We start from the raw sequence: 23,697 nt of genomic DNA on the forward strand, positions 1-23,697 counted from the left end.
TCATTGGTGAGGTTTATTTTGACAACCCAGCCAAGTAGCCATTCAGTTTTGATACCTCATATGCATTCTTTTTCTCCCCCTTGAAATGAATTAGCAGTTTGTGTGAGAATGCTTTAAAACTGTGACGTCATCAGCAATTTGACAGGATTTGGAGTCAACTGGGAAACTCACCACTCACTGTCTATGAGGACGTTGCCAGAGAGATTCTACTGAGGAAAGAAGAGCCACTGAATGTAGGTGGCATCATCCCCTGGGCTGAGGTCCCAGCCTGGCTGAAAAGGAGACGGCTCACTGAACACAGGGTGCATCTCTCTCTGCTTCCAGGCTGCAGATGCAATGTGACCAACTGCTTCCTGCCTCCATCACACTTGCTCCACCATGATGGACTGTATCCTTACACTGTGAGCTGAAGTGAATTCTTCCTTCCTTCAGTTGCTCTGGTCAGCTGTGTCATCATAGCAACAAGAAAAGTAACCAGTGACAAACCAGGTTTAGGCACTCCTCATCACAGTTTCTTCCAGCTTTACAATCCATTGATAATTTCGCTTGAGCCAATATTTGCTGTGGTGGTTGAAAACCAATGCCCATTTTCCAGAACTCCTGTCACGTTTAGCAGCTGGTGCCCTCTACAGCTCCTTCCCGTCATCTATCGACCATCTGTCACCTAGCCACGATATCAGCACAGAGTCTTGGGTTACTCTTTTTCCCAGTGGTTTACAATTCATGATGATAATTTATAAATTTCTGATTTATTAATGGTTTTAAACTTGTGATTTATCAAGTATTTTACATCCAAATTGCCCCAAGTTTAGCCAATGGAAGTTTAATTGTGTTCAGATAACACACCTTTGAGTATTTCTTTGAGTATTTTTTATTTTTAGTGTATAAAAATGTTTAAATCTCATTTAACACCTACTTGATCCTGATGTGAAATCAGCCATCTCTCCAGGGGACTTTGGTTCCTTTTGGTGAGAAATGGCATTAGACACCAAGTCCTGAGTGCTATTCCTGGGGTATCTGTACTTCTGAGCTCTTTGGGGAGACAAAACTAGGAGACCCGAGCATGTAAACACATAATGGGTACATACACGCATCACACACATACATGTGTAGCTGTGCTTGTACAATTGTATCTCTTTATGAATATACACACAGCTTAGAGACTGTTAGTCAGACTTTGTCCCTCTGACAAAACACCCAATATAAACAGTGTGTGTGTGTGTGGGGGGGTAGTTTTGCTGATAGCTTCGGAATTCAGACTTCCAAATGCTTAGTTAGTTAGTTACAGTAGTTCTGGGCCTGAGATGCCACAGAACATCATCACAACTGGACTATATGGCAGAGGCAACCCAAACTCCTGGAAGATAGGAGGCATAAAAAGAAGGGGACTAGTGGTAACCTTTAAAGGCATGCCCTCAATGATCTACTTCTTCCATCTAGATCCCACATAATAAAGTTTTTATCATCTCCCAAGATAGCACCACCAGTTAAGGGGTCAAGACTTCAACACATAAGGGGCATTTCATATTCATACCATGATATAATCCATGGATTTATACTGATCCCATTACATTTATTCATGGATTTTTTCCTGCCTTTTTTCATTCTGTATTTTTATATGCCATCTACTACCATGAACATCTGATTGACGTGAGCAGCCACACAATTATCATTTACTCAATCATATATTTGTTTCATTCTTACATAAGCACAGTGCCGCCTCATTCTTGCATACCAAGAATTACTGGAGTCAGTAGTTATACAGCTAGCTATTTATTAAACACAAAAGAGGCCATATGTTCATAAAGTCTTGTACATGAATGTAGCAGCTTTATTCATCATATACAAACACTGGTTATATAACCCAACTGTCTCAATAGAAGGATGGATAACTAAAATGATCCAGTTATACAATGGAATAATACTCATCAATAAAAAGACTAATACATGGAACAATCTGGATGAACTTGAAAAACATAATGCTGAATTTTTAAAAGGAAACAGAAATGAATACATGAGGTCTGGTTCTGTTTTAGGCAAAGCTAATCTAGCACCAAATCAGCATCATCCTGGCTTCTGGTGGGCTGAGGCAGAAGAAATACTACCTGGGGAGGGGGATGAGGAAGCTTTCTAAGATTAAGGAAAGGTGTTTATGTTGGTCAGGATGTGAAGTGCATAGGTACACGCGCTTGTCATGATACGTTCAATTGCTGTGATAGCTGTGTATCTCATTGTCTGTACACTATAAACTTTGGCCAAAATGGAATGGAGGTTGCTCCTGTTGGCTGAAACTCAAACTGCCCAGTTTAAAACAGCTCATCCTCTTGCTTTGTTTTCTTTGTGATTTCCCCTGCCTCGTAACTGTCCAGGCCCCTAGAGACATTTATCACTGTTAAGGTCAATAGTCTTACTTTCTTTTAGTATTTGATTACTTCTTTTTATCATTGTTTCAAACAGTATGAGCACAGCCTAGGTTGAAATTTAGCAGACAGTGGTTTTCATGGACTATTTCTGTCTAGTCAATACAGAGGGATTAACACAGTAAAGACATGGATGAAAATGGAAAATGTCTAAATTAACAACTTTCGGTTAATCCTCAATTTAAACCTTTGCCTATAGAGCATATTAAGACAAATGCAAAACCCAGACAAACTAGCTGCAGTTTACGCAGGTCTTGAGGAATGATTTCCAATCTTAGATGGTCAAACACCAGTTGAACGATGCAATGATTTTCTCAGACCTTCTCATAAATTCTGGTGCAGACCACACCCTTCATCATACATTCCTTAAAAGAGGGAGATTGGCTATTTAAAATACAAGTTAGAGAACAGGACATTTGGAATAAAACAGCAGTTTACAACGAACTCATACGATTACATTTAAAAAGGAATAAAACATTCATATGCCAGTTCTCCAGTAGTTCATAATTATGACCACTGAAATCTGAGGAAAACTTTGAAAGTTGATCTGTGTTTCTATCCATGATATTTATTAAGCAGCAATTTTTATGCATGAAATCCAAGAAAAAAATCACAGTTATAATGCTTACTGTTGGTAGTCAGCATTGTGGGAGTTAGAATCATCATTCAGGCATGTCTTTGAAGGAGAGTCTATATTGGGTTAGTTGAGATGGGAAGACTTGAAGACCTGACACACATTTAAATGAGAGAAGTGCTGTTCCATGGACCATGGCCTTAGACTAAAACAGAAGTGGGCGGGGTACTAATGTTCATCTGTCCTTGCTTCCTGATGTCCACAACCAGCTACATCAAGTGCCCGATCTCCTGTCTTCCCTGACGTGATGGGCAGTACCTCCTCTAACTGTAGGTCAAAATCCTCTTTGGGACCTGAACCCCACCCCCTCCTCTGCCAAAGCTGGTCTTTGGCATCGGCTTCAGTGTGGATAGGACTTCACCTTGGGTATTGCAAACCCCTTTGCAGAGAAAAGCTAAGTAAGAGTAAGGTGAAAATTAAGAACATATGTAACAGGAATCTTAAAAGGTCTTTTTTAATAAAAACAAACCCGGAGTATTGGGGTGAATGCTAAAAGATCAGAGAAGCAGAACAAGCCACAGCCACCTCACCTCACCAATTCCTCAGCTGATCCTGTTTCCTCAGACCGGAAGCCTCTGATTCCTCATCTAGAATGAATCTCAGTTGAGCTGCTGCTAAAAGCCTAAAAGCTTAACCAGGCTCTTGTTCCTGGTCCTCATGCCTTATATACCTTTCTGCTTCCTGGGATTAAAGGCGTGTGTCACCAAGCCTGGCTGTTTCCAGTGTGGCTTTGAACTCACAGAGAAATGGATGGATCACTGCCTCCAGAATGCTAGGATTGAATTTTCTGGCCTCTATATCTAGTGGCTGTTCTGTTCTCTGACCCCAGATAAGGTTGATTAAGGCACACAATATATTGGGGAACACAATATCACCACAGACATACACTTGAGAAGTCATGGGCCAGAAGGAGTCTAAAGAAAGAAGACTCTTTATTGATACTATGCAGTGTACTCTTAAGAAAAAAGGAATTAAGTTGCTTCTTCTAGGCTAACAGCCTTCCTGTAGTTTATACAACAATTTAGTCCTTGGTTCCTGAAACAGGGAACCCTGGACTTGGAGACATGGGATAAGGCAGACAGAGACATTCAATGCGGCTACACCTCTAAAGGGTCTGGGGACACACGCCAGTGGAAACCTTCTCTCTGCAATGTGTTACACCAGGCCCTTGACACTGAAAGCGGTCCCCTGCTTCTACCTCCAGCTCCCCCCGTCACGTGAAGGGACATCACAGGTCAAAGAAAAATGTATTTCGTGTTTCCCAGGTTCCTGTAGTCTCCAAGGTTTAAAGCTTAAGAAAATGATAAGAAGCTGATTTAAGGTATATTTTTTAAAAAAAGATTTGTAAGTCGCTCATTGGACATGGTTAAAATCTATATAATTTGTAACAAAATTTGGCTTTAACATATAATAAAAAGCTTATAATTAAAATTCTATACATGGGCATGTGTGTGTGTGTGTGTGTGTGTGTGTGTGTGTGTGTGTGTGTGCATGTAACTTGGATTATCATAGTTTTGTTTTGTTTTGTGGGATCCCTATGTGGGACATAGAGTGGGTTTAATGGGACCCCAATACTCTCCCATCCAGGACAATTAGTGAGACATCGCCCACCCACTTGCTTCTGTTTCATTGCTGGAAATTTTTTGTCTGTCGTTTGTGTATGTGGATTGGTCTATGTTTTCTGGTGTGTCTGTAAGTTTTGTTGCAAGCACGGAGCTAAGACAATAATTTTTCTGTCTCTGCTGCCACCATCTCTGAGCTCTCTGGTCACTGGATTCAGTTTAGCAGAAGTTTAGGTGTCTTCTTCGTGTGGATAACATTACTTGAAGTTTCCTCTGAGACCTGTGTCAGGTTGATCTGCCTGACACTGATGAGGAAAGGAAACAAAGTGGAACAGCCAAAACATTAGACTTGGTTTCTGTGAGCATTCTGCACCTCAAGATTCATCAGTTTATTGGGTATGGTTAAAAATCTGTAAAATCTATTTTTACAAAAAGGTTAAAACTAGTAATCCTGAGAGTTGATAATTAAAAATCTATGCATAGGCAATCTTAAAAGAACCATGTGCCATGATTCCATCTTTAGGCAGCCACATGGCTGGTCACCATCTTTGCTAGGGTTGGAGAAGATGAATGTCATGTGACTTCACTGCCATCTTAATTAAAGGTGACCACATGGAGTGGGCCTACCAAGGAGGGAACAACAGATCTCCAAGATATTTTTGATTAGGATAGATTTTTATATGATAATTCCTGTCCTGCAAACAAGGTTTACAAAAGATAGGATTTAAAAACAATGTTTGTTTAATGAGGTATTAAAGCTACGCCTCCATACACTCATATGCAAGAATGCACAAAACCAAACTTTGTAATGCTAAGAGTCACCAGGTGAAATTGGTTTTAGGATCTGAAATGGTCACAGGGAACATTGAGGCTTGCAAAAGAGAGCCCAGTTACAATGGCGGACCTTAACAGTTTTGGAGATGTTGGTGCCATATGCTTGTCACCGGAAACCACTACCACAATTAAATGGGACCTAGAAGGCAGGCTGTGTAATGCTTCCCAGGATGGGGCCAGAGGGTGACCCAAGCCCCTTCGGAAAGACTGTTTCCACTGTTGGAACTTGGTTTTGCCTTGTGTGGTTATGGCTGTGTCCTGTTTTTATTCCCTCTTGAAATAAAAAAGAAAACTTTATTTTTGAGAAATTTTAAACTGTTTTAAGAGGAAATTTTGGAGTTTTACAGAACATTTAAATTACAAAAATACTGGAAAATGTTTAAATTTAGAGCACTTTCAGGTTATAAAATATTTTACTATAATGTCTTTATTAATATGCAGTCTTGATAGATAGATAGATAGATAGATAGATAGATAGATAGATAGATAGATAGATAGATATGTCGCTTTAACGGCAGCAAGCACCATGCTCCTTTCTCCCAAGGCTTCAGCTGCCTTCTCAATTCTCTTCATATGTAAAATATTCAGGTCTCAGGCCTCATTTTCCTAGAACTGCTACTACTAGGTCTACACACAGTTTACCTGGCTACCAGACTCAAAAAAAGACATAAACTCACAAAACAAATTTCAATGTAATGTTTTACCATTCCTTTATTTAAAGGAGCTTGCTTTACAATGACTGTTCCCTGTAGTCAACCACCTGTCTTGTGGTGAGTGACTGAAGAAAAAAATAAGTGTAAAGTTTATGTAAGGTCTCAGGTTATGAAAGCTTAAGTTATAAAGATCTTAAAAAAATGTTTTAGGGACTAAGAAGACGTTCTAAGGTGTGAATAAAGATCTGAGGACATAAAACAAAAAGCAAAAAGGTGTTTTGAGGTGTGTGGATGCAATTTGTGAAGGTATAAGAAAGAAGATGGCTTTAAGGTATATGAAAACTGGTTCAGATTTCTTTCCCCCTCTATACCATTGTTACATTAAGATTTCAAAAGTTCAGAGTTTTCACTTTTAACCAACGGAGTTCTGAGAAGCTTTTCATCTAGTTCCAGTAAAGCACTGCTCCTATTCAGTCACAAGCTCAAGATTGTAAGTTTTCTTTAGTTGTTTTTAAAGTATAGACTTAAAAGTGCTTCTCCTTGTGCTAAAGACATCTGTCTAATATCTATTCACAGTCTTCTAAAAGGCTCTTGTAAGCTTCAGGGAATTGACTTGGATTCCCCCCCCCCCGCCCCCGCCCCATTGGTCAAATGAACTACAGATAAGTACCTGTTAATCAACAGCCTATTTCCCCATTTCCCCACCTGCCAATTCCTGGCAGTGTGTGTGTTGGGGGGGGGGGCAGGAATTCTTCCCCTTTCCCTGATCTTGGGACTCCCCTCCCCCAGCTACCAGGACTGTGGACCTGGAAGTTTCAACTGTACACCTAAAAGAAAAAATAAAATTAACTTTATGTTCTGCCCCTAATATGTTATGTGTCTGTTCCAGCAGATTTCCTATCAATTAAAGACCGCAGACTGCTCCAACTCCAGAAGTTCCCACAGAGCCAGGCCAGCAAGAGAAACAGCTGCTCTTCCTGGATTTGGTCAACATTCCAACCTTTTGGGTCCCTAACTAAGCCCCAATGTCAGCAGTAAGTAGTCATAGACGATTTCTTCATCCCTTATCGTTCATTTATTGTCAACCAAAAGGCTGGGATGTGTCAAGTTTCAAACCCGGGATAAAAGGCTGAGGTGCCTATTTAACACATCAAAGCTGGACCTGGCTGCCAGGTTCTCCCAGAATCCCTCAGTCCCTACCTGTTACAAGTCTAGGGCTCACAAACCCTGCCCTTTACCCTGAACTCCTTGGGCAGCCCTTCCTGCAGAGGCTCTTCCCTATATAACCCAGGCACTTTGGTTACAGACCTTACATGGCCAAATTACTACAATTGACTAAGTTAAGTCATGCTATTACAATCTTTCTCAGCTTCCACAGTGGAAAGATTTATAAATTCCTTAAATTCATTTGGGGCATTATTCTAGCCTTTGTGCTCATTCTTGTCCTTCTCCTTCTGGTCATCCTCTGGTGACTGACAAGCCCTATTAGATCTCTTCATAATTTCTAGATGTCTAAATGAAAAAAATTTTTAAAAAGAGATGGCACAGACCACATATGCAACCATTGCTGCTTGACAAATTTCCACCATTTGGATATTGCAGACCACACTTCTCCAGCACCTTTTTAATTTCATTTTTAATGATTCTTACTGTTAATGCCTTCCCCTTTGGGAGATTTTGTTTGAACTTTGAAGGATGAATATGTGTACAATGGTGGCCTCCCTAAACAAAATAATTCTTTGGTGAGAAATCCCTGCCACTGTGGAACCAGGAATTCCATTATGCCTTCCTAACTACACCAAGAACAAGAAAGTTAGAGATTTACTAGACACACCTGATCGCAAGGATGAAATGCCTACAATTCAGATCCAAAGCCATTAAAGGCAAGAGTTCAGTTAATAAGCATAGAGAAATCAGAATGGTACTGTGTAATGGGAAAAGAGTAAGACATTAGGACTTACTTTCCATTTTGAGAGTGTTAAGAGGGAAATAGGCCCACAAAGTAAGACTCAGACACAAAAGGATGCAATTAGGGAACAACTCAATGCTTACCCTCTTGAGGAATGAAAATTGCTCTTAAATTGTTGTATAGTATCTGCTTGCAGAGAAAGTCCTTTTCCCAAGGCCAGGCATTTGGATAAGGGCCTCCATTCCCTCAGGGGCTTGAGGAAGGTTCCTGCTTGCTAAAGCAGTCATTCTCCTTATCTCTGGCTAGAGGAACTTGTGGCCCTTCCATTAGCATATACCCTGTGCCTACTGTCAAGGTCAGTGCTAGATTCCTCCACCCCTGATCTCAATCCACACCCCAGCTCACATGCCCCCTTTCTCCCATTTAATCCTATATGCAACTCTAAAAGATAAAAGGTGTATTCTTTCTTCAATAAATGCTAATGGCAGCCATCCTGATTCACCCTCAGATTGTGTCCTATCCCCCCATCCTCCACAGTCCACACATCCTCTTGGGACCCCTACCCACTCCCCCACCCTCCACCCCAGCCAAAGCAGGTCTCCAGCATTGTTCTCTCTGAAAATGGTTTTTCTTTTCTTTTCTTTTTTTTTAAAAAGCTGGTTTTAGTCTCAAGGAGAATAGTGACTAATACAAAAATGATTTTCACATTTGCCTTACCCAAAGAGCAGTCTAATAAGAGATTTGGATTGATTGATCACTAATGGGGCCCTCATGTTGGAACTGACTCCCCATGTAAATCTATTGTGCAGAGAGAGCTAAGACCACACAATGAAAGAAATATTCAAAACACTGGAGGATTTTATGCATAGTCAGTGCCTGTCCAATCAGTGAGTAAAGAGCCACAGTCTTAAAAATCCTTAAAGTCCATCTCGTGGACTCTTTTTCCTTATTCTGATCTGCCAACTAAAAGGTCTTTAGGACTTATGGCTTAGATTGCATTTTTTAGATTGGTTAGTGTAAGTTCCTATGGACTATTGAAAGCAAAGTGCTCTTACTACAAATGATCTATAATTGAGCCTGTCGGGGTTATATTTGCTTAGCTTTTTGGGGTTTTTTTTGTCCAAATAAGTGACATTTATCCATATTTCCATAATTGTTTAAACTGCTACTTGAAACTGCTATTTATTGTTTAGCTACTGCTACTTGAAAATCTTGAGCTAACACAGGACTTAACTATGAATCTTTTATGGTATTTCCACTCAAGCCCCAACTCTGGCTTTAGTCTTAGCATTTCTGTCCATTTGTATTCTAAAGAACAAGGGGCATTTTGAAACCAGCGTAATCAATGTATTTATATGGATGACTTCTGTCTTGAGAACTGGGGATGCTCTTACCACTACCATCTTCCCATCCAGCAACTTCCTCTTGATGGTGGTCTCTTTGTCATCCCACTTCTGCACGTGTCTCAGTGATCCTCTCTCCAGCGTCACGATGCTCTACGAAGACAAGTTCATGTGGTTGGCTTGCCTCGGTGTCCATGACAGATATCTCAATAAGTCATGTCCATTCCCCACCCCTCTGGCTCCTAGAAAGAACAATCCTTTCAATAGTTGACTGGACCAACTTTCAAGAAAAAATAGTACATATTACCTTGGTTTTTCTGTTGTCAGCTGTGGTTTCTTCAAACTCCTGGCCCAGCTTGAAGGAGATCTCTGTATTTTTAAAGGCACTTTCAGTTCTTATGGTCATATAGTCCCCCTTCTTGCTGATGATCACATTGGGCTTGGCCAAATTTCCCAGTTTTCTGTTGGCTAAGCCCACACCTGAAAAGCAAGGCAATATCAAATTGTGTTGGGAAAGGCAGTGTATCTGAGGGACAATGGTGGCCACATTCTGTATTCAGTGGTACCTTCAATGAGCAGATGGCGGGACTTCCTACCAAGGGCTTCCTCCCATGCTTCAACAATGAGTGAAAAGCATGTCAGTGGCATAAGTATTTGGTGTAGTTCTACAACAGTGATGCCGACAGAGTTGACAGTGTAAAATATTCACTTTGCCCATTTTGCCATGCCCAGTGCTACCCTCACCACAAAATAAGGGTTTTTTTTTTTCAGATTCATATGAAGCATTACAGATATTTTAGTTTGTAATTGCAAATGTTGTAGCTGCTTTCAATGAAACAATCTCTCTTCTCCCTCTCCACCCCCCACATCGTTCTGTAATATTTTCTCCGGCAATAAAGAGCTATGGGCATAGTGAACAACCCCCTTCAAATCCTTGATAGAATCTCATTTCTGACATTTTGTAGTTCCTAAATCTACCTGATGGAAATAAAACAAAATAAAACAAACTGTCTGTCACCCTTTTCTGTGTGTAGCCACTGTTCCAACACTTCATTAGTGTGACTGAATCTGAACTCACTGCCGCCAACCAATTCTTTTGATCTCAACCACTTTTAAACATTTCAAACATCCTCATCCAGGAGATGTTCCATTTCTCAAGCTTCACACACTTATAAGATTATTTAATAGTGGACAAACTCAAGGCAGAGAGAGAAAAAGAATTTTTAGCTTGTATAAAGATTAAAATTTTAAATTGCAGTTTTCTAATATTCAACTCTTAATCTTATGAGCATGCTAATTTCTATTAAACCAGCTTTCACAAAATCCCAGAATATGGATTGACTAAAATTCTAATATTTTTTCCCAAATCTCCAGTGACACACCTGTGAAGCTGTCCTCAAGTTCTATGCATATAAATAGCTTCATTTAAGTTAATCTATAACAATTAATTGCCAATTAAGTGGAAGTAAATTTTATGAGTGACACAGAAGATTGCACTTCAGCCCACACGACATTCCCCAGACACCTGGGGGGGGGGGAACAGAAGAAAATCTCACACATCTTTCTTTAAGGGGATGTTCGTTGTGGAGGGTTTCTCACCCAGAGCTTTCATGTAGTCATCAAAATGCTCACTGGAGACAAGTTTCCAGGTGCCTAGGAACTTGTTGCTCATTGTGATGGACGAAAGTTCAACACAGTTCCTGGTGGGATGCAGCAGATGCCCATGAGATGCTGAGACCTTACACAGTTCTTTTGAAAGATACCCAAAGCATGTGACTCGCGCTGAGATCCAATGGGGCAAAGCGGTGACAGGACTGGGTGATGAATGACTCTTAAGTCATAAGCTGCCTACTCATGAGAAAAGAAACCCCCATATAATGTCCCTGTGTTTTCAAAGCCATGAAAATAACTGAAAGTATTGTTTGAACCTTCAAAATATTTTTTGGTTGATCTTACATTGATATGAGTGTTTAAGTCTTTCTATGTATTATATGATCGTGTGTGTGTGTGTGTGTGTGTGTGTGTGTGTGCCCACGAGTGTGTATGGGTGCACATTCATGTGTATAGGCATCTTGGTGACACTTAATCCTGATTCTGCACAATCAAAATTTCTTAAAAGAAGGAAAAGGTCTGTGAGCATTGTAATAAGAGTCTCAAATATGCTGTGGGAGAGAAAAGGAAGGCCACAGTGTGAGGACACATTCAGAGGTAAGGGAGGCTCGGCATAGTTTTCATATTCTGGGCAGGCTGAGTAGGCAGACAAGAAGGTCAGTCTGTCACAGCAGAGCACAGACGTTGCATTCATGCATCAGGATGAGAAGCAGCACTGTTGCATGCTCATTGACCAGTTAAGATTTCATTTCAGGTTTTTAAAGAGCAAACCTGGAGATAACAAGTTCCTCGTTTCTATGACAACTTTGAATTTAAGACATTTAATAAAAATCTAGAGATTTATAAAAAGGTGATTTCCCACAAAATAATACTGATGGATGCCGAGAGCTCAGTATGGGATGGTCCCCATGTGATGGGCTTACTTCAGATTGCCTCATTTCATCCTCTCAGCCCCACAGAGACACACACTATTGTTATGCCCAGCTTGACAAGGAGGAAAAGGCAACTTATTTCCAAAACTAAAACGAAAGTCAGGGTTTAAGCTAGCTTTGTTCCCCAGTGCTGGACTCTAACTCTGGACTAGTATCTCCCCCCCATCCCCACAACAAAACACACACACACACACACACACACACACACAAACACAAACACACAGGTACACACATACACACATGCATACATGTGCACGTACCTACACAGATGCTTATTGACAATCAGAAATCTTAATATCGCCATGGCTTTTTAGTGTTCTCTCTCTCTCTCTCTCTCTCTCTCTCTCTCTCTCTCTCTCTCTCTCTCTTCTCAATATCAGAAGTGATAATCAAGTGAACAGGTGACACATCAGAATCCCAGTCTTTGACCAGGGGGAGCCAATGTCAATCTAGTTCATATTGTCTTCCTCCTAGGAATGGCTGGATGACCACCACGCCTTCCTGCCAGGTTTCTATACTAGCATTAAGGCTAGCTGAGTAACAACTGTTAGCACTGGATTTTACATTTTCAGCACACAAGTTGACAGTGCTCATGGCTACAGAACTAAAAATCCCACAGCCATTTCACTTCTAACAGATAGAATCCTTCACTACAAAGGCTCGGGTCCCCAGTACTGTAGCTGGACCATCTCTATTGCAGTCACGTGGTTTGACATCAAATGGGCTGAGAAATGAGGCAGCACATACAGTGAGCCAGGGTCACCGTCCACTGCCAGTGTCTGGTAATTCTGCATGGGATCCAACAGTGAACAGGAGAGTTCCTTAGTCAACCCGCTCTCAAATCCAAGGTAATGTAAGTGGACAAAGTTTGTTGTATTGGAGTAGAAACAAACAGGGATTAAAAGGGGCATTGTGGAAGGCTAAGGCAGGAAGACCTCAAATTCAAAGCCATTAGGATACACAGTGAGACTCTGTCTTAAACAACAGTAAAGGCCTTGACTTTATGACGATGATGGTATCACTAACACCCCCACAAGCTTTTGTCATCCTTGCTCTATTAAGAAGTACAACAGTCAATGTGTAGTTTTTCTGCACAAGTTACTCAAGGTTTGCTCACCACTCTACCTGTATTCAGGCGGAGTACAAAAGAAGGGGTCTGCGGTTTTCATGGTCACTGATGAAGCATAAGAATAAGGATGCTGTTCAAAATTCACAATTGGCCATATGTATTGCCATGGTAGAACACTTAAAACGGTGATGTAGTTTTATACCAAGAAAATAATCTCTCTTAGGCAAATCATCAATGTGTCTGACTGCCAAAGCTGACCAGATATGCTTGGACCAAGACGAGATTCTGAAGTCAATGTATGGACCGAAGTTACAGATAAAAGGCAGTGAGAGAAATCTGAACTGAAGCAAGCTCAAGGCATTGGGAGACTCATTAGGAAATGCCCTGGAGAGAGGGTAAAGAACAGATACCAGAAACACATGGAACTGGATGCATATATTCCAACTTAAATTAAATTTTAGTAGAGTAGATAATATTTTGCTATTGCCATGAACTCGAATCTTTTCCGTTCAACAACTGATTACTCATGTTAATTCTTGACATGGGTAAGGTCTTTGAATCATACACTGAAAATCAGATCAAAAGACCCAAAGAAAATGGATGAGGAAGGCATGTCCATAAAACCTGCCATGGCAATGTCTCTTAGGTACCGTTTTCCAGCTCTATTAAAGCCACTTACTTTGAAAAAGAAATAGAATAATCATTGTGCAGTGAATGTACAGGAAGAAGTACTCATGATTTTCCATGGGATGGCATATCTCACAACCATGATAGTGCATTTATATTTAAGGGACTGCTAAATGCAAAGCCTTGTTGGAGGTTGAGTGATACATCATTGGCTCCTGCCCTTGTGAGTCTTATACTCTGATTAAGAAGGCAGCTATTAAGCATTCAGGGACATGGGGTAAAAATTACTATCCAAGGCAGTTAGAGGTGGAAGCCATAGAACGCCACTGAAGAGCCAGGGGACTGTGGCCATACCAAAGGTGCTTGGCACGGCTCCATTTTCTAAATCTTTGAGTGTGTGTGTGTGTGTGTGTGTGTGTGTGTGTGTGTGTGTGTGTGTGTGTTCCTGTGTGTGGATGAGAGGGTGTGTGTGTGTGTGTTCCTGTGTGTGGATGAGAGGGTGTGTGTGCTAAGGGAGCATTTGTCGAGCTCAGAGGACACTCTTGGGTGTCAGTCCTTGCTTCTAACTTGTTTGAGACCCTGACCTGTGGGCTTCCTGGCATTTTCTTGTCTCCACTTGCTATCTTGCTGTAGGAATTCTGGGGTTACAGATGTAGGCTATAGTGTCAAGCTTTCATGTGGGTTCCAGAGATTTGGACTCAAGTCCTTACACTTGCATGTCACAGTTTCCACACTGAATCATCTCCTCAGCCCTAATTTCTTTAGCATCCTGGGTATGTTATGAGCAATAGTCTGATTGATTCACTTTCAGAAAACAGTCAGTTGGGCATCTGGTGTTCTTCTGAGGCATCACCATGGGTTCAAATATCCCAACCTTCCTCTTTCATGCTTCAAATAAATACCTTTCAAAGTCCAAGAATGCCGAGATTAAAATAGCTTTCTTAATGCAAACCATACCTGCAGCTTCCTCAGTTACCAGTGGCTAGTCTTTTGGTTACCATGGTGACAACTGAATCTATGCTCTCCCAATGGGAGCAAATAACTTTTCCTTCATGGGATGGTAATAAAAGAAGGAGAAAAGGAGCTATGAACCCTCCAAACGATGCAATTAGCTTTGTTCTTGGCCAGAATCTAATGCACTCTGGATCTTCTCCAAAGGCAAGTGTAAGATTTCACCTCATTATTTCTAATAGAAGAGCTGAGCACTGTAGACACTGGCTGGGGACGAATAAAAGACAGTTTCCACATTCCAGCCTCTTCCCCTGGTAATTCCAGCATCTGCTGGGCTTCCCACAGCTGTGCTGCCTTCTTTGTCTTTGCTCTTGGAGAGAAAGTGATCTTAACATTTTCCAAATACATTCAAGTAGGTTGACCTTTCTGGGACCAACACAAAATGCTGTAGGAGACATTTTTAGGATGCAGTCCTTCCACAGTGCTGATGGAAGAAAAGAATCTCTTTGAAGCAATTCACTCCCAAAACATACTAGAAAGTGTGTGTGTGTGTGTGTGTGTGTGTGTGTGTGTGATGATTTCATTACCCAGGCATTGCTTTCTCCTTTATTTTCTTGATAGCATCTTCGAATTGTGTTTTCAGAAATTGAGGTGGTTCAAGGCTGCTAGAGTGTAATTTGCATATGACCTTCAAGTGTAAATGGTTGAAATTAGGTCAGAGGAGCTTTTATCCAGCCAGCCCAATCTTTATTCCCTCAGATGACTGAAAAATAGATGTATAATTTTCACATTCTAGACTAGAGTAGAGCATACACATGACTGTTGATTTCAGGGTTCTCCGTGCCAGAAGACAGGGATTACTTGATTTCTGGGGGACCACAAACCGCAAACCATCTCTGCTACAGTGGCTTCAAATTTGGGGGCATAGAGTCCTCACATCATTGTGTGTGTGTGTGTGTGTGTGTGTGTGTGCGCGCGCGCACACACACAAGGGTATATTCTCTCTCTGGATGTACAGGCGCATCTATGTGTGTGGCTGTGGAGGCCCAAGGATAACTTCAGGTGTTGTGCCTCAGGACCTATCCACCATTTGTTTGTTTGTTTGTTTGTTTGTTTGTCTGTTTCTTTATTTGTTTATTGAAGTGGGGACTTTCACTGGCCTGGAACTCACTGAGTAAGCTAAGCTGGCTAGTCAGCGAGCCCTAGGTACCCACCTGTCTCTGCCTCCCCAGTGCTGGGATTACAAGTGAACCCAGTGTACCAAGCATTTTTATGTAGATTCTAGAGACTGAAACTCAAATTCTTATGCTTGAAAAGCAAACACTTTTACCCACTGAGTACACACACACACACACACACACACACACACACACACACACACTCAGCCCCTGATATCACTTCTTGAAATTATTTTTTTATTATTATTTATTTTTATGCGCATGGTGTTTTGCCTGCAAGTGTGTCTGTGTACCACTTGCATGCTTGGTGGCCCATGGATGCCAGAAAAAGGCAACATATCCCCCTTGAAATTGTAGTTACAGATGGTTGTGAGCCACCATGTGGGTGCTGGGAACAGAAGCCAGGTCCCCTGGAAGAGTAACCGATGCTCTTAATCACTGAGCCATCTTTCCAGCCCTCCTTCCTTTATTTATTTTTAATTTATTTTCCTTTTCTTTATTTCATGTGTTTGCTTTTTAGTACGTGGTCTCACTATGTAGCTCTGGCTGGCATGCAACTCAGTATATAGTCCAGGCTTGCCTAAAGATCTCATGGATCCACCTCCCTCTGCCTCCTGAGTATTGGGATTAAAGACATGAACCACCACTACTGGCAAGTGACATCATTTCCTAACATTAAATGTATAATGGGATCCTGAATGTAGAGTGAACATTCATCTGTGTTATGACTTACTACATGGATGGGATCTGGGTTCAGTTTATATCTGTAAAATATGTATTGATTTGAGGAGCAAGAAAGATTACTTTGATGCTTTTACTTTGTGACTTCTATGTTGAAGAGTTATGTTAATAGATATCTTCTGAAATCTGTACTGTTTTACAGAGTAAGTCAGAATCCCATTTCCCTGTTCATTTTCTTCACAGGAAAAGTATTGTGAATTGCCTTAGGTCAGTGCTCTAAGCAGGCATCTGCTGAGACTTCTGCCCAGACTTCTGCCCACTGGTTCACCAGTGGCATCATTCCTGCTCTTCATATCTGGGTTGCTTTGTCACCAGGGAAGGAGATGCAGGAGAGCCAAGATGCTGGGTGACTACTTGGCCATCTTTATGCTTGCCACAACCCTGAGGAGGAGAAGCATCTCTGTTCAGGACTGAAATGAAGTAGTGAACAGCTTTCAAAGCTTATGTGTAGCCATTCATGACTAAAGACGATGCAGGCCCGGCTCTGACAGACCCTTGAATCACTTCCAGTCCTCTGTACATCTCTCTGTGGCAACACCTGATCTGTGTCCTACTGTTGGAGCAGGTGGTCAGATGCTCACTCCACACTACCATCTTGGGGTGAGGCCACCGGGACCGGATACAGAACTACAGAAAGAATAGACTATTTTCTCCCTAAATGTTCAAAGCAGAACTTATGAGAACATGCAAAGGACCATGTGTAAGTGTGACCTGCTACTTTATCCTAAGGCTTTGTCTATTTTTGATTACTGTCTTGGGGATAGTCTTTTTGTCTTTTTGCACAAGGGGAAAAAACATGTCCTTTTATGATTAGTGTATTTATGTATATGTGAAAATTAAAACCAGCTAATAGCATTGAAAACATTTCTTGTCAATGATTTATTAAATACTGTTGTGTAACAGAAAGAAATGTGATGAGCTCTTCTTGGATAGCAGTCCTAACAGTAGCATTATTATGATTGCTATCTGAATCATTATTTTTTCCTGTAAATTTCAGGAAATATCTCTCATGTAATGGTTTACTTCTCTTATTCTGGATAAAATGAAATTAAAAAAAAACCACATTTTTCTGTATGGGTTATAAAGTCTGGTCTCATTCCTATTTCAAATTCTCTTGTCAAGTAATTAAATAATGACTTTTATATCACTCACTAGAGTGAAAATTGTTATTTTTCTTCTGTACCCAGTGCAAAGGGACAAAGAAGATTTATGTAATTATTATGCACACACATGCATGTGTGCCTTTGTGTATTTAGTGTGTTTATGTGCACCACATGTGTGCACTTGCCTGTAGAGGCCAAGGGGTGTCATTATAGTCATTTGGGAATCACTCAGTGAGGGTGCTGGGAACTGAACCTGAGCCTTCGGCAACAGAAGCAAGTGCTTTTTTTTTTCCTTTTCTTTCTTTCATCAAATGAAGGTCATTTTTATTCCTGCTTGCAGTTCATTATGGTGGGAAGTCATGAATGGAGGCAGCAGCTTGAGGTGGTCAGTCCCTCATCACAGTCAAAGTACAGAGAAATGGAAGCTGGTGCTTAGCCTGCTTTCTTCTTTTTATTCAGTTCAGAACTCCAGCCACAGAATGGGGTCTCCATACTTGGGGGGTGGTCTTCTACCTCAGTTAACCTAATCTAGAAATTCCCTCACCAAGAAGCCCAGAGATTTATCTCCTGGGTGATTTTAGATCTTGCCATGTTAAAAGAAACTTCCTGTCCTTCTAATTCTACACACTATTCCTGTGCTTGTTTGAATATGAAATGTCCCCATAGAGTCACCACATGGTTTCCAGATAGTGATGCAATTTGGGAAGGTGTGGAGGCCCACAAGGGTTTCCTGGTGAGATCTGGACTGCATTAGAAGATGGCTTGACCATGTGTGTAGTTACCAGGTGATGGGAAGGGTCTGCACTTGGCTGTGCTAGGGGAAGGTCTTCTGCTTCATCCCTTGGCATTCCTATAAAAGGCCCTTTAGAATCTATAGGAGGGGCCGGTAGATATTGACCCAGGCCCTCCCTAGGCTATCCTGTTTTTCTATCTGTTTCTTTTCCCTCTATCCTTATAATATCTCTTGTCCCTCATTCCTCAAGAGTACCCTGTCATAAAGGGTGGGAGCCGGTCTCCCAGCTGGGCTCCTGAAGGAAGGTTATGGAAGCTGTGGGAGGGAGCCTTTCTGGAGGAAGTACACCACGACGGGCAGGTTTTGGGGTTTCGAGTCTAGCTCCACTTCCTGCCCTGGCCCTGTCCTTCCTGTGTAGGGATGAAACATGATCTCTCTGCTTCCTGACTACCATGCTGGCTTCACACTTCTGCTATCACGCCTTTCCTGTTGGAACAAAGAACAGTATCCCCTCTTGAACCATCTTGATCTAATGTCAGCCCTTCCCCCTCTAAATAGCTTTCTGTCAGTGTTCTACCCAGCAACAGAAGAGAAACTCACATCGCCCATAACCTTCATTATCAACAGCTGGAAAACTGCATTACAGTTAGTGCTTTTATTGAGCAAAATTGATGCTGAAAATGTTTTCAATCACTATCCCTGAGACTAATTTTCTTCAGCAGTGGCCAAGCTCTCGCTGGTGTCTACCCTTCCTTCAAGCCTTCTCATAGGTCCTGGTGCTGACAACATTGTTCATGGTGCATTCCTAAAGGTAGAGAGATGTGTTAGAGGGTGATTGTTGACAGGTCAAACCTGTCCTTTCCTCCTTCCACAGAACAAGCCCTCAACTCAGGCTACAAAGGCAGCTGAGCAGCTTGATGGATACGCATCCAAAACAGCACGTAAAAATGTCAACTTAGGGAACACTCACCACTATCATTTTTCCCTCCACAATTTTTCTTTTGATTGTTGTCTCTTTGCCGAGCCATTTTTGGACCTGGATCATTGACCCACCTTGTAATGTTACAATGCTCTATAAATGCAGAGAAAGTGATTAGAAGGAGTCATTCACTACTTTCTCAATATTACAGCACTACACATCTACTGGTTAACTTCAAGTCAAAAAATCTGTTTTTCATAATTCTCGCCTTGGTTCCTGTTTTATTTAATATGGTCAACCTAGAAGTCTCAAGAGACAACTAAATTCATGTTCTCATAGACAAGAATCCATAGGCTATTTGACCTTTTAACCTTAATAATTGTTCTATTCTATAGCACCTTTCATACAATAACAAACAAGTTGGAGGAAGAGGAGGAATGAGTGTAGATTGCCAGGCAAGATGGTACACATCTGTAACCCCAGCACCCAAGGGCCAGAAGCAGAAGCCTAAGTTGCAGGCCAGCCTAGGCTATATAGCAAGACCTTGTCTCAAAACGCAGCAACAAAAAGATGAATGTGAACATTTTACCCCATTAAGCTATCTGAATAATTAGCAACGGATTGACCTTTTGTATGCACAGACTTAAACAAGCCCAATCTGACTCAGAGATAAGTCAAATTCTGTTGAATGAACCCTACCCAACCATGTGTTTTCCACAATGGTTGGGAACAGGAAGATTTAACTCCAACTCACCTTCACTTTCCGGCTGTCTGCAGTGGTCTCATCAAACTGTTCCCCCAGCTTGAAGGAGATCTCTGTGTTCTTGAAAGAACTTTCTGTTTGGATGGTCACCTTTTCCCCATTGAGACTAATACTAACACTTGGCTTTACTAGACCTGCGGCATTTCTGGCTGCAAAATCCACTCCTGAGAGACAAAGAAAGATATGCACCTTATTTACCCATTGAGGAAGATGTGTCAACCACCATTTTGAACACCTGCTCTTAAAGAATGTATCCTCCCCCACTGAAATCTTGACTAATGTACAGCCTTTTTTTCTTTTGAGACAGAGTCTCATTATGTAGCCCAGGCTGGCCTTGAGCTCAAGACCCTCCTGTCTCAACCTCTGAGTACTAGAGTTGCAGGTGTGTGCCACCATGTCCAACCACAGCGTCTTATTGGATGTTCTTAGTAGTCAGTAGTCTCTAGATTAAGTGAGGTCTTTCCAAGGTACTGCTAGTAATTCTGACATCTTAAAAAGCTAAATTCATTTTTTCAGACTTTTGTGCTTCATGTGAAATGTGTATTTGCAGAACGGCTTTTAGGGGACCAACCTTGTGGAAACTTGCAAAGACAGTGTGGGAAGCACTTGACTCAAAGCCTGGCCCCGTTGCTAAGATTGGGGACTTTCAATTGTCAAATACGACTTTTACAGTAGGTAGACAGAAACTGACTCCTCCCTCAGAATACATATTGAAGTCTACTTCCCATTCACACTATTGATGTGATGTACCCCAGTGTAGGAAAACAGGTGTGTGGATTACAAGAAAGAGTGAGATGGTCAAAACCTGGGCTCCCACAGCAACACTTTCCAGTTTTCTCCCTTTCAGCTTTCTCCACTGGAAGAGCACATGAAAGGATTTAGAAGAGCCACAGAACGAAGAAAGACTTCAGCTGCTATTCCTCCTTGTGCTAGATTTTACCTGGCTCCTAGTCAATACAAGTGCTATTCTGGCCATAAGCCCAAGTTCCTGCCCATTCTGTCTATCTTTATGTCTATATTTATGTTTAAATACATGCATGTATAAATAGATATAGAAATATGGATATAAAAATATAGACAGCTATAGGTATATAATATTATATATAACCCATATGTAACATATTACATTATATATATATACATATATATATATTCTTTTTATACACGTCTTTCTATGTAGCCAGGCTGGCCTTGAACCCTCTGTCATTCTCCCATAGCCTTGTATCAGCTGGGATTGTAGGTATTCACTGCCATATCCATTTCCAAGTTTCTTATATGCCTTCAAATTTTTGTTAGAAACAAATGTACCTATAAACCCATGAAGGGATAGAGGAATTTCTTTATTACTTCTGAGAAGTTAGTACTGTCTGTGAAAGAGGAACAAGTATTATATTTATAAGCATGTTAACATAATATTAGGTAAAACGTTTCAGTGCTTAGAATAAGTAAATATGTTATTAATAATTATAAGTATCCATTGGTCATTCTAGGCAATTTGTAAAAAATGAAGAAATCTTCTGCTTTACATATGGCTTATTTATAAAACAGGTTGTCATTAATTATGAAAAATGAAGTAGCTGTTGTTCTTCCAGATTTCATAGAAAGGTGTAGCTGTGACAGACACAACTCATTATAACTGATGCTTGGCTATGGAGCTTAGGGTAGAGACAAAGGTCAGTCAGGGCCCATATTTCTGAGAGACGGTCAGTGGTGAGACAGTCAATCAGTAAAGAAAACCTGTTCTATTTCTCATCTCAAAAAGAAAACCTTCAAAATCATGTATCGGATAGCACTCACACGTGGATGAGCACTAGAAAAACACTCTAATGCTATTTGTTGCTACAGGGCTTCTAAATTTATAACTAAAGTAAACCTCAAACAAATTCAATCTACAGACTCACTAATGGTTCTTTTACATTAATATGGGTTTGAATGAAAGCTGCTTAATGAAACGAGCCAGCTAAAGAGAAGTTCTATAAGGAGATCTGCATGATGATTTCATGGGGAAGGGGGGCGAGGTGTGCAGATGTCTGTAAACTGAGAGAGAGCTACAATGCTAGTTAGAATTTTAAAATGCAAATTATCATTAATTATAAGAAAAATAAATATTAAAAATAAATGAAATTATAAACTTTGTCTCATATGAGTATAACCTAGAGTCATAAGAGTGAAAATCAGAAAATGTTATTGTGGGGTAAAAAGCCAGCACCAACACCAAAATCTCTTGCCACAAATTCCTGAATCCCATAATGGTGTCTCTCACCCAGTTCTTTCATGTAATCCTCGAAGTTTTCGCTGGAGACCAGTTTCCAGGTTCCTAAGAAGGGTTCAATCATCTTGGAAAGCTTTCTGGGAAGATGAGGCACTCACAACTGGAAGCCAAGGAAGTGTGGGCACCCCTATGCCTCCAGCAGCTTATTTTAAAGACCGTCTTCACCACGTGGCATTCCTGAAGTGACCAATGGGCTATCAGGAGTCTGAGATTCCAGGCACCAGCATTTGACTCATTGTATTTACTTCCAAGTTAAAAGACAGAAACCCAACCTGCAAAACTCAATTCAGGGAACCTCTAGCAAATAGATTTACATACAGGAGTCACCCGATAAATCTTACTTGCTGCATAGAGACAGCCGTCAAATGGAGACCAGCCTTTGAACACTAAATGCTGACTTACCCCGAGGGAATTTTCGACAAATGTCTGACGAACACTGGTCTGATGTTTTCCCACCCCAAACAAGGACATCCTTGCTTGGTCTGCCTCAGCTGTTTTTGTGTTTGTGCAAGTCATGGTGCCCCAAATTCTCCTTCATTAGAACACTGTCCCTTCCCTTGCTTGCAGGGTTGATGTTTTGATACTGTTAATGTAACTTAAAATGCCTGCAGTTGCTTGGAGTGAGGTCTAGGGTATTATTAACACTATCATTTTTGTCAATCAAGGATAGCTGAGGACCAGAAAGAAGGTGGCAATTATTGCTGAGTAGAGCTTTGTGATTTAAGCCTTTAAAAAGGATGAATATGGTGGTGTCAGTGCCTAGAAAACTCATGTTTCATAAACTCTGTGTGTGTGTCTGTGTATCTGTCTGTCTTTCTCTCTATGTGTCTCTCTGTCTCTGTGTCTGTGTCTGTGTGTGTATATCTGTCTGTCTTTGTCTCTGTGTGTTTCTCTGTCTCTGTCTCACTGTCTTTGTCTCTCTGTGTGTCTATCTCTTTCTCTTTCTGAGAAAGGATATCCCTGTGTAGCCCAGACTGGCTTCAAATTAACAATCCTGCCTCAGCCTCCCAAGGGCTAGGATTACAGATGTGCTTCACCATGGCTGGTTTGCAAACTCATTTTTTTATATTAAAAAATGCCAATTTGAGATAGTGCAAGTAAATTTGGTGAAGTTTTTTTGGGGGAGGGGGGTTATGTCTGTCATCTACATTCTAAAAAGTGAAAAAGGACACCAGTAAATTAAATCTCTATGTAATTCCTTCTTGATTCATGTTCTACACTCCAAGCAAATGAAGTAGGTCAGAGGCCCCAAGTTTTCTAAGAAACAATTGATTGAATGGATTTATATTGCTGCTCTAAACTCAAGCTTTAGAGGACTGGAAATGTAGGTAACAGGGACCAGAAAATGAGTACTGATATTTTTATCTGCTCTATGTCAAATAGCCCTTTGACTCTGAGATGTATCTATTAATCTTTGTATATAAAGCCATCACTTTACATACA

At 40.9% G+C, this 23,697-nt stretch overlaps 2 protein-coding genes across 2 annotated transcripts; both read right to left on the reverse strand.

Annotated features, from left to right (window-relative positions):
* Window positions 1–1,757: 1,757 nt before the first annotated feature.
* On the reverse strand, window positions 1,758–11,096 carry LOC114705616 (myelin P2 protein). The gene is made up of 4 exons (XM_028887557.2): window positions 10,955–11,096; window positions 9,663–9,835; window positions 9,407–9,508; window positions 1,758–2,785 (listed from the first exon to the last, which is right to left on the reverse strand). The coding sequence occupies exons 1-4, from the start codon at window positions 11,025–11,027 to the stop codon at window positions 2,735–2,737; spliced, it is 399 nt and encodes a 132-aa protein (XP_028743390.1). The 5' UTR covers window positions 11,028–11,096; the 3' UTR covers window positions 1,758–2,734.
* Window positions 11,097–18,940: 7,844 nt separating this feature from the next.
* Fabp9 (fatty acid binding protein 9) lies at window positions 18,941–22,404 on the reverse strand. The gene is made up of 4 exons (XM_028887570.2): window positions 22,246–22,404; window positions 19,974–20,146; window positions 19,271–19,372; window positions 18,941–19,105 (listed from the first exon to the last, which is right to left on the reverse strand). The coding sequence occupies exons 1-4, from the start codon at window positions 22,316–22,318 to the stop codon at window positions 19,055–19,057; spliced, it is 399 nt and encodes a 132-aa protein (XP_028743403.1). The 5' UTR covers window positions 22,319–22,404; the 3' UTR covers window positions 18,941–19,054.
* Window positions 22,405–23,697: the final 1,293 nt, after the last annotated feature.

Source organism: Peromyscus leucopus, chromosome 2, assembly GCF_004664715.2.
Source record: "Peromyscus leucopus breed LL Stock chromosome 2, UCI_PerLeu_2.1, whole genome shotgun sequence".
Classification (NCBI taxonomy): Eukaryota; Metazoa; Chordata; class Mammalia; order Rodentia; family Cricetidae; genus Peromyscus; species Peromyscus leucopus.